The sequence below is a fragment of the Capricornis sumatraensis genome, chromosome 7, assembly GCF_032405125.1.
Source record: "Capricornis sumatraensis isolate serow.1 chromosome 7, serow.2, whole genome shotgun sequence".
NCBI classification, from domain to species: Eukaryota; Metazoa; Chordata; class Mammalia; order Artiodactyla; family Bovidae; genus Capricornis; species Capricornis sumatraensis.
Genome location: NC_091075.1, coordinates 17,694,774 through 17,706,291, shown reverse-complemented (window position 1 = coordinate 17,706,291; position 11,518 = coordinate 17,694,774). Strand labels below are relative to the sequence as shown.

At 38.3% G+C, this 11,518-nt stretch overlaps 1 protein-coding gene across 2 annotated transcripts in view; it reads left to right on the top strand.

Annotated features, from left to right (window-relative positions):
• The first annotated feature begins 8,405 nt into the window (after positions 1-8,405).
• Positions 8,406-11,518, top strand: part of ENPEP (glutamyl aminopeptidase) — an 80,699-nt gene continuing 77,586 nt past the window's right edge. For both annotated transcript variants that reach the window (XM_068975109.1, XM_068975108.1), the window contains exon 1: positions 8,406-9,175. In XM_068975109.1, the coding sequence (XP_068831210.1) occupies positions 8,541-9,175 (635 nt within the window). In that variant the 5' untranslated portion in view covers positions 8,406-8,540. The remainder of the gene's footprint in view (positions 9,176-11,518) is intronic.

Here is an 11,518-nt window from a genome sequence, read left to right as displayed (position 1 = left end):
TTTCCGAGCAAGAATACTGGAATAGGTTGCCACGCCTTTCTCCAGGAGATCTTCCCGACCCAGTGATTGAACCCATGTCTCCTGCACTGCAGGCAAGTTCTTTTCTGATGATTCATGTGGGAAGTCCAACCCTTGCAACATATGCATATAAATATCTTAGCCACAGATGCAAAAGATATCAGATAAACCAAGAACAAAACTTACCTGACCCCCTTTAAAAGCTAATGAAAATCAAGATATCAAAGGAAAATATCTAAATGAAGAAGCTAAATAATTCAATAGATTACTATCAATGACAAGAGCAGAAATAAATGAGGCAAAGCATTCAGAAGATAGAAGGGAATCACTCCATCCACAAGAAATAGTATTATTTTATCTTGGATTTGCAACATCACTGACCAAAAAAAGCATTTAGAATTAAAGCTTCCAAATCAAAAGCCAATATAAAGTTTCCCAAGATGTAATTTAATAAATGATTCAGATAAATTCAGTGGGAGTTATAATGTTTATACAGAAACACATATATTCTATTCACTGAAGAAACGATTTATCAGTCCTCTTAACAAATGTTCCATGGTGAAGTCAATTGGAAAATAAATGCATAAAAATCCTTTAAAGGGGGACTTCCCTGGTGGTCCAGGGGGTAAGAATCCACCCTGCAGTGCGGGAGATGTGGGTCTCATCCCTGGTCGGGGAACTAGCATCCCACATGTCATGGAGCTACGGAGCCTGTGGGCCACAACTAGAGAGTCTACAAAGAAAGATCCTGTGTGATGCAACACAGCCCCGAGGCAGTCAGGTAAATATTTTAAAAATCCTTTAAAACCTTGAGTAAAATCTACCTATGCCCTGAAGAACAAAAACAGAACTCTGAAGCATATCTCTAGAAAATCAGAAGTGGATGAGAGAGTATGTTATTGTCCAAAAAGCCAGTAATCTTTCTTATTCCAACCTTATTCCTACTTGAGAAAAACTCTTCTGCTCTGAGACTGTTTTTGTGCTCTTATTTAGTGCTTTCTGTCAGTTGAAAATATCTGGCATGTTGAGGATCTCAATATATATTTGTTGAATGAATATCTAAAGACTATGACATTAATTTCCTGTGGCTGCTGTAACAAATCACCACAAGCTTAGTAGCTTAAAATAACAGAAATTCATTCTCTCACATTTTTGAAAGTCAGAAGTCCAAAATCCATATCACTGGGCCAAAATCAAGGTGTCAGCAGGCTACCCCTCCTTCAGAAGCTGCAGAGGAGAGTCTGGTCCTTGCCTCTTACAATGTCTAGTAGCTGCCAGGATTCTGCAGTTTGTGACTACATCATTACAATCTTTAAGAGCAGGATCTTCAAATTCTCCCCAGCTCCATCTTCACATCACCTGTATGTCAGTGGGAAAAATCTCTCTCTGCCTCCCTTTTGTAAGAATATGTGAGGGCATTTAAAACCTACCCTAATACCAATAATCTCCAAATAGTGCCCTCATCTCAAGATTCTTAATTTAACCATATCTACAAAAACTTTAAAAAAAAATGCAAGCTAACATTCCTAGGTTCCAGGAATTAGGAATGTGGATATCTTTTAGGGGGACAATTTTTCAGCTTAATATAAAAGCATACTAAGAAAGTAATAAATGAAAAACAGAAGATATACCAAGAAAAGGGAGTCTAACAAAGAAATAATATATTTGTTTATCACATGGATGACTTGGATCATCTTAGTGGAGTTAAAGGGGCTTCCCTGGTGGCTCAGTGGTAAAGAATCCACCTGCAATGCAGGAGATGCAGAAGACGCGGGTTTGATCCCTGGGTCAGGAAGATTCACTGGAGGAAGAAATGGCAACTCCTCCAGTATTCTTGCCTGGAGAATCCCATGGACAGAGGAGCCTCATGGGGTCACAAAGAATCGGACATGAGCACTTCTAATGCAGTTAAAAACTTTACTTCTGAGAAAACAAAAATTAAAGACAACTTTGTTAAAATTAATGTAGCAATGAAGAAAATTTCAAACCAAACAGCCAGTGCTAATAAATAAAAATTGGAAAATCACATGTTCTTTCTCTGAAAGAAATGATTAATATTAAGATGAAGAATGAATCTATGAAAATTTCTGTGGAGAACGTGATCCAAAATCATCATTACTAGTATAATTCACTTGGATTCCTTATGGAATAAAAGAACATTATGTAAGATATTTTCTCTACATCAACATTATTTTTGCAGATTTCTGCATATAGGAGAGGAGAGAGATAAGACATTGCCAAGAATTTTGATGCTACAAAAGGCTGAAAGGAAATGTTGAGTGAATTAAACATTTCAGGAAGTTTTAAAACTCAGAATATAGAGGTGTGGCCAGAATACTGGAGTGGGTCGCCTTTCCCTTCTCCAGGGGGTCTTCCCAACCCAGGGACTAAACCCACATCTCCCACATTGCTGGTGGATCCTGTACCAACTGAGCTATCAGGGAAGCCCACAAAAGGCTGGAAGGAAATGTTGAGTGAATTAAACAGAAAGTTTGAAAACTCAGAATATAAACCTGTTTTTTAGTACACTGAGAAAATAGATAAGGATGATTTTGAAGTTATCAGAACAGAAATCTAAACTATATTATCACTATTATTCTTCTCCTGCTGTTTCTATGTCCTGCCACTGTCTCCCAGTGTACTACTGTGGAGAAGGCAGTGGCACCCCACTCCAGTACTTTTGCCTGGAAAATCCCATGGATGGAGGAGCCTGGTAGGCTGCAGTCCATGGGATCACGAAGAGTCTGACACGACTGAGTGACTTCACTTTCACTTTCATGCATTGGAGAAGGAAATGGCAACCCACTCCAGTTTTCTTGCCTGCAGAATCCCAGGGACGCGGGAGCCTGGTGGGCTGCCGTCTATGGGGTCGCACAGAGTCGGACACGACTGAAGCAACTTAGCAGCAGTAGCAGCAGAGAACCAAATATAAAAGCAGTTTAAAATTATAAGAATAAAAGCATTAATAGAAATACAGAAAAATAAAACTATAAGAATAATAAAAATCCTGTCATTTTATTTTCTTTGCTTTCATGAATATTTTCAAAACTTTCACATTCTAAGAACAAAGCAGGGGTTTAAACACATGCCTTAAAGAGTATTTATTAACATTTCTTTTAATGTCCACATTTTAAAGTTTATCCTTGAATTCCTTATCCAATAGGTATTTGCTGAAAAGTAAATATTTATGGAGTTAGTATATATTTGTTGAATGACTGAAAGAAAAAAGTGGCCCATAGACACTTTTTCAGAGGCAGGTAAAGTGCACCAATTTTCCCTAGAACAATCCAAATGAGAAACAGGAATGTGATTCTTGCTCAGAGCTTATGAAATCCTGGTGTCCATGGACTACCTGGGTAGAGAATACCATGAGAAATTTGAGTGTCCAGAAAATCCTACAGAAGGATTCTCAAATCAGTCTGGAAACAACAAAAACAGAGAAGACATAAAAGTATTGTTTCATTGATTTTCATTTTTTATTGAATTATGTTGGAATATGTTTTGGAAATTTATTCTCATCAGTTTCTCTGAAAGTTTTTCTTCTTCCTTCTCTTCCTTATCTCTTGACCCACTTCCTCTTCTCTCTTCCTTGTCTTCCCTACTGCGTATTTCTTCTTATTGTGCTAGTCATTGGACAAATTCACCATTACCAACCAACAAAAGCTAGATGGTCTCATGAACACTTTCTGCCTGACATATGCAGTTATGGAAAAAGTTAGCTTAGATCACTTAGTCTTAAAACCAGTTGAGGAGTGGAATGGGGAGGAGGCTTGGTGGAAGGATGTTCAAGTGTGAGGGGCATGGGTAAGAAAAAAAAAATGGAGAGAAAGAAAAAAAAAAAAAACCAACTGAACCTTTAAAAACAGTTCCTGAGGCTGAACAAAAGATGATGTTCCTGAGGAGAATAAAATATAATTGACTAGGATCACAATGAACATTACCAATATGGATTATTAAGAATGCACGGTTGGTGAAGTCAAATGGAATGGCACTCCCCCCTTTAAAATTCGAGCTAAACCTTTGAAGTTTAGAAATACTTGGATTGACCATGAGGTTTATAGAATTGACATGGTTGATTATAGAGATGCTGTGGCAAGATGGAAAAAAACTGGTTCTGATTCTCCCTGCTCCCTATATAATATAGCCCAATTCACAGATTCTGCTTCTTCCATCCAGTATGATTCTATCTTGCCATTTTTGTTTACTGTTTTCCTGAACCATTCAGCTTTCATTGACAAACAGGAGAGTCAGTCAAATAACCACACCGTAGTGTAAATTGCTGACACTATTTCTGGAGATGCTTCTAGTTCTTAGGTGAGCTGTTAGCACTGAAGATACACAGAAACCCAGTAGCCTCTGGGGTATGTGTATTTTCTGAGATCTAACAGAGAGCTTTATACTGAAAAGCTCTGATTTAAACTAAATCTTCCATCTTTGGTGGCTCAGAGGATAAAACTTCTGCCTGCAATGAGGGAGACCTGGGTTCGATCCCTGGCTTGGGGAGATCCCCTGGAGAAGGAAATGGCAACCCACTCCAGTATTCTTGCCTGGAGAATCTCATGGACAGAGGAGCTGGGCAGGCTACAGTCCACGGGGTCGCAAAGAGTCAGACATGACTGAGCAACTTCACTTGACTTGATTTCACTTGACTTTAAACTGAAGCTCCAAGTGAAAAGGGGGGCAGTACACACTGTGTATTCAGTATTATGGATTTCCCCAGTGGCTAAGATGGTAAAGAATCCACCTGCAATGCAGGAGACCTGGGTTCGATCCCTGGGTTGGGCAGATCCCCTGGAGAAGGGAATGGCTACCCACTCCAGTATTTTTGCCTGAAGAATTCCATGGACAGAGGAGCCTGGCGGGCTATAGACCATGCAGTCATGAAGAGCTGGACATGACTGAACAACTAAGCATGTTTCGGTATTGAGTCTCTTGCATCAATCTACCTGCTATGGGAAGGAATTAGCCAAGAAGTTGCTCATCTTCTCAAGATCAGGAATGTTTTTCAAGCCCTCACCTCCAAGGAATTCCCTTACAGTCATTCTTGGAATTTGAACTGAGTTTATCTCAACATTTCTGCTGTTATACCCACTGACCTTTCCCATTCTGTATTCTTGGAGTCTTTTTCCTCCTTTTTATTTATCCATTCATTTGTTTATTCAACAAGCAATCAATGAACATTTATTGAGGTCATATTTGGGAGACTGGATGTGTACTTGGGATACAAGCTGATAACAGCTTTTTGTCAAAAGCTGTGGGGGAGGGATAGTGTGATCTAGGGTCAGCAATGAACAGCTGTGCATTCATTAACTCCCCTGGCTTGAACCTAAATGGAAATTGACTAGAGGTAGCCTTTTCAAATTAATTATATGTAATGAAGACTCTCTGACGCAACATCAGTCAATATAAATAGTTTAATCTAGGTGAGTGCCTGTGATGGTTTGTCGATCTTCTTGCAGTAGATTCTCTCTTTCTCTGTCCTGCTAGTGGCTACCTTGACCTTCACTGTGGACTGGATCTGGAACAAGGGCTTTTAAGATCAAGAGTCTCCTGCCACAGACTCCACATGCCAGTGTCAGGGAGAGGAAAGTCAGCAGACACTGCTGCAGCAGAGTGCAGTGTTACTAATTATGAAAGCTGGGGCTTTATATTTGGTAAACCCTAGTGTGTTGACCCTAAATGTGTTTAGTGCACTTGTTGGCTCTGCTACTCCAGCTTGCCTGGCTGGACACTTAATCTCGATCACATCAGGCACCCCTAATATGCTGATGTGGGTAACATGTGGTGCCCTTCAGTGGGTGTAGGCAGCTCTTTTAGGCTGGTACTAATAAGATGTTGTGGCCAGAACTGGGCCTTAGACTAAAAATTTATGGATGTGTGCACACACACTAAGCGGATTTAAGTTATTTTATTTCTTCTAACAACAACAAAAAAATGCATTTAAATAATGAATTCCTTATGGTGGAATTTCAGGCAAAGTAGGAGAGACATTTGGTGTTTGTGTGCTGTCTTTGCCTACTCTGCGACCCCATGGACTTGAAGCCCACCAGGCTCCTCTGTCCATGGGATTTCCGAGGCAAGAATACTGGAGTGGGTTGCCATTTCCTTCTGCAGGGGATCTTCCTGATTCAGGGATCAAACCCACATCTCCTGCGGCTCCTGCACTGGCTGGCAGATTCTTTACTACTGAGCCACCTGGGAACCCCGAGATACTTGATTTCAGGTGGTCATTCTCAATTCCCCTGAAGTGTACCTTATTTCAAAAGTCTATTATCGTCTTTGTCAGTTGAGCCCAAATAAGATGGAGATAAGATTGCTATCTTTCTAGACAAGATTAAGAGTTTCAGCTGAGTTTAAGAGTTTAGCTGAGATTTCTTAAAAAATGCTTCCAGTTTAATATAATTTTATGTACATGTTTTTCCTTTTCATTTTCAGTCATTATGCTGAGATAAATTTGTTCTACATCTTCCTTTTAATTTATGGAGAACACATCAAAATGTTTCTGAAACATTTAGTGAAACATCAGATGATCTTTCTGATTTAAAAAAAGGGATTTTTTTTAAAAGCCTAAAATTCAGGAAGTTGACTTACCAAAGCTAAACATGCTATAATTGTAAAAGTTTAGGATTGCTTCAGAATATGAAATAAATAACAAGATGTGCCCATAATTTAGAAAAATATACCTTTTCCCCTTTATTTCTTTTACTACTATTTTTATAAAAACAATAGAAATGTTCAGAGCAAAACAGACCCTTTCATTCTTAAAATCTTCTCTTTTTTTCCTGTGTGTTTATAATTTGGAACCGTTTAAGGTAGCATTTCTCAGAGTATGGAATACAAGACCCTCAGAGTGTATTTCAAGGAACACAGACCTTCAAGACCCCCCAAAAAGGTAAACCAAAGAAAGCTTTCTCATTAATTAAAGGCAGAAATCACTCAATAGTGTATCCCGTCTGGTAGACTCACGGTGTGATGCTAATGCAACCTGGAGGCCCTGAAAGAATGGGAGGTAATGAAAGAATGTTCTTAACTTTATCTACCCCAGCATTGCCTACTTTGCAAGTATATCTGTTAATATCCATGGATTGCATGTTGGGAAATACTGACCAAGTTTTTCATAGTTATTTAACACTTAAATATTTTTCCTCTTCAGAAAAGAAAGGCAGTGTAATTAGTTATTTGGATTTTGGACTCAGACAGCCTGAGTTCTAACTCCAGTTCGGTGACCTTGAGCAAATGACTTAACCTCTTTGAATGTCAGTCTTTCTGTCTCTAAAATGGGCATCATAATAGTACCAATCTTATGGAGTTGTTGCTAAGACAGATCTTCTTGAAAGTACCTAGTATACTGCCTGGCATGTAGAAAGCTCTACATTTATGATTGTACTGTTACTATTAGTGAAGGCTTGGGTGTATATATATCTTAGGTACTCACAATAATGGGAGTCAATTATTGTAATTTCCATCATCTTGACCTTTTCATATAAAAGCAATAGGTTTGGGCAGATAATAGATCTTTCTAAAAGGCCAAGTTTGGCATCTGGAATCTGCTCCAAATGTCATCTACCATACTCAAGGTTAAAGAACTCAATCTCACTGAGACCAGACTATCTGTTTAACTATCTCACTGAGACCAGACTATAGTTTAGTTATCTAAGCTAACAAGTTTATCTTCCTTATCCTTCTATCCTTTCAACCCATTCCCTTTCTCTTTTTTTCTTTTTATGCATTTCAGCTCTTTTTATGCATTGCTTTGATTAATGTCTTATGTTTCCTTCTCTCTTTTATCCAGCATCAACTGATCTATGGTGACCTGGCCATGTTTTGTTAATCCGCCAATTCAACAAATATTTACTGAGTACTTACATGGTCCCTGAATTTATGTATCATACTGAGCACTGAATTCCAGGAACTGGCTTTGGCAAAAGACAGAATCTGAACGCTTACATGAGGGGGAAAAAAAAATGAAAAGAAAACACAGCTTCTTTAGCAAGTTACCTGAAAAATAGCTGAAATTCAAGAAGCCCTTTGATTAGGAGTGAGAGATTGTGCACACAATAGACTCAGTGGCAAAGGCTGAATTTTTCTATCATAAGCACACCTCTTTCCCAAATGCTCTCTCCCTGAAAGCTGCTGACAGAGCTTTGGCAAAAGATCATCCTCCTCTTGGCTGATAAGCTAAGCCCTGTTTTATATTTAACTCACTCCGGCGCAGGAGGGGTGGAGTGAGGGATGCGTTGTTTATAAGAGGAGCCGTGACAATATTCTCGTCAGCCTTCTTTCTCCAGCTCAGCCCCTCTTCTGGAGTCCTTACTCCACCCCCTTGTTTCCACATTCATCGTGGAGTGGCTAGTGGGAACGTGAAAGGAGAGGGAAAGACGCAAGAAGCCAGAGAGAGGTTTGCGAAAGGCAAAAGCCGGCTGCCAAGCCAGGCAATTACTTCCAACTGGAAAAGGACTGCTGACGTTAGTTAGTTACATTTAACATCCTTTCATGTATAACATTTGACTTTGGAAAGAAAAATGTTCTTGGAGGAGGGATCATCTTGGGAAGGCTCTAAGAGATACTGCATTAAGACGAAACACGTGGCCATTATCTGTGCAGTGGTGGTGGCTGTCGGATTAATAGTAGGACTTTCTGTGGGTCTGACCAGATCATGTGACTCTACAGAGAGCGGACAGGGCACGACCCAGGCTCCTTCCCACCTGCCTCCCGTTACCAGCCCTCCACAGGACCAGGGGGTTTGCCCTGCCAGTGAGGATGAAAGCGGAGGCTGGAAAGATTTCAGGCTGCCGGACTTCATCAAGCCAGTGCACTACGACCTGGAGGTGAAGCCGCTGATGGAGGAGGACACGTACACCGGCAGCGTGGACATCTCCATCAACGTGAGCTCACTCACCCGGTACCTGTGGCTACATCTCCGGGAGACGAGGATCACCAAGCTCCCGGTGCTGAGGAGGCCGTCTGGGGAGCAGGTTCAAGTCAGGCAGTGCTTCGAATACAAGAAGCAGGAGTATGTGGTGGTGGAAGCAGAAGAAGAGCTTGCGCCCAGCGCTGGCGAAGGTCTCTACCACCTGATCCTGGAGTTCGCCGGCTGGCTGAACGGCTCGCTCGTGGGATTTTACAGAACGACATACGTGGAGAAAGGACAAACCAAGTAAAATAAAAGTTTTTTGCTACGTTTTTCCAAAGCTTTTATCTTTGCTTTCCGTTTCTCTTCCTTTCCTTTTCTCTTTTCACCTTTCACTTTTTTGCATGGTCTGATCTTTATTTAAACTTGACTTCATTTCTGCCTGTTCCTCTGGGAAGCAAAAACTCTTGCCCTGTTGTCTTTTCAAAGCTTATCACAAAATTTGAAACTATTGAATGAGGTGCACGGAGTCCAAAAAATCAGTGTAAGTCCTTCTTTTCATCAGGAAAAATCATAATATACTGCATGTTATCCTTAATGTTTATATAAACTACCTGAAACTTTAAAAAATATTATGTTTTTGGTAACTTTCACTGGTGATATTTGTGGGCTATATGGCAATGACTTTAAGCTGAACTTTTAAAATGATATCATACTAAATTTAAGTGAAAATCAGTAAATATCAATTATAATTTTTTGTTTTATTGGAGACTGAACATTGAAAGAGCATATAAAATTCATGTAACTGTCTTTGTGTTTTCACTTAAGAAAGGTACAGCTGTGTCTTTTTTTTTTATCTCAAATGGCCAGAACTATGTTTTACTCAATAAATACTCATTGAGTCCATACATCAGTAGTAGCACATGGGATAAATCTTTGGGCTTATTATCTATCATGCAGTATGCAGTAATTATGATCAGTCTTTTGTGACAAAAAAGATATATTAGGCAATTAAGGACATAAAAATATCCCCACACACGGAGCCCTCCAAGTACACCTGTATATATATTTGCATTCCCTGAGACAGTTACTTATCTTTCATTTAGTCAGAGGCTATTACTTAGAGCTATGTCAAAGACATAAGTTCTGTCAATGAATTAAAAAAACTTCACCCTGTGGGTATGGTTCTTGCATACGAGAGGAAGGTTACACCTGAGGTACCACCGAACTTGAAACCGTTTTGACTTTTACCTACTTAGATTCCGAACAAGTGAATAATGGAGAAACGTTAAAATTTGGCAACTAAAACCAACGTTGGCAACTAAAAACGCATAAGCAAACCTTTGACACTCAATCAAACTTGGTATATACAATAAAAAGTATTTACATTCTAAAAAAAAAAAAAGAAAAGAAACCTTATGTCACTGTTTAGAGAAAGTTTAAGGCCAGCCCTCTAAATATCCCTATGCTGTTTGAAGCATTTTATAGAGCAAAGCAAATCTTTTGGTCAAAATGCTTCCTGTTGTTTATCAGAAAGACCAAGGGATTAAAAGAAAATATTTAAACATTCTTATTGTGTGGTATAGTATTAAACTGAGTAGACTAGAAATGATAGTTTGAAAAAATATTTGGAGGGATCATGTTTATATAGATACACTATTCTATATACTATAGAATAAAGTTTCTTTATTGTTTACATATTTTTCTGTTTATAAAAATTACAAATGTTGAAAGCATAGAAATTATAAAAAGGAAAATCAAAAAAATGTATAAATAATTTCACCATCCAGTGGTAAGCCCTGTTAACATGCTAATGTATATTCTAATTTTTTAGGTAATCAAAATTGTAATTAAATTATCTCTACATATCTCTCCATCCATATGCCTTTTAACTGAATATATTGTAAGCATTTCCCTTTATTAAATATTTTCAAGAATCTGATTTTAAAGACTGAGCAATATTCCACTGCATGAATGCATTGTTATTTTTTAAAACCAATTCACTAATGCTAGACATTTGAGCAGGTTCCAGTATTTTATTACTATAAACAAGTCAGAAAGAACATAGCTGTAAGTACATCTGTAAGTGTACTTACAGTGTATTTCCTTGTGTTAGGATGTAGTCTGAAAAATAAAATTGCTGGGTCAAAGTACAAATATGTCAAGAAACTTGTAACATTTATTTTGGTTAGTTATTTCATAAAATATGTTAATGAGACATTCACTACAGAAAACTTGAGAAGCAAAAAACTTATAAGAAAAAAAGTCCATAAATAACCCCATCACTCAAGTATAGAAATTGTTAGTATTTAGGCAGATAGTTTTCTAGTCATTTTTTTCTGGACACAAACACAGCATTATTATGCTTTATATAGTGTTGTGTAACATGTTTTTACAATATATCAACACTTTAACATGTTATTTGGTGTTCTGTAAATGACTTAATGGATACATGATAGTCCATGATATGAATATCATGTAATTCAACTTTCCCATTAGATTTGGGTGCTTAAATTGCTCCCACTTTTTTACCTACGAACACCTATAAAATGTAATAAACAGCCTTTTAAAAAACTAGGAATAATATTTTCTCATATTTCCATAGGAAAATTCTTAGGAAATTGGCTCAAACTATGTATGTATGAGCAC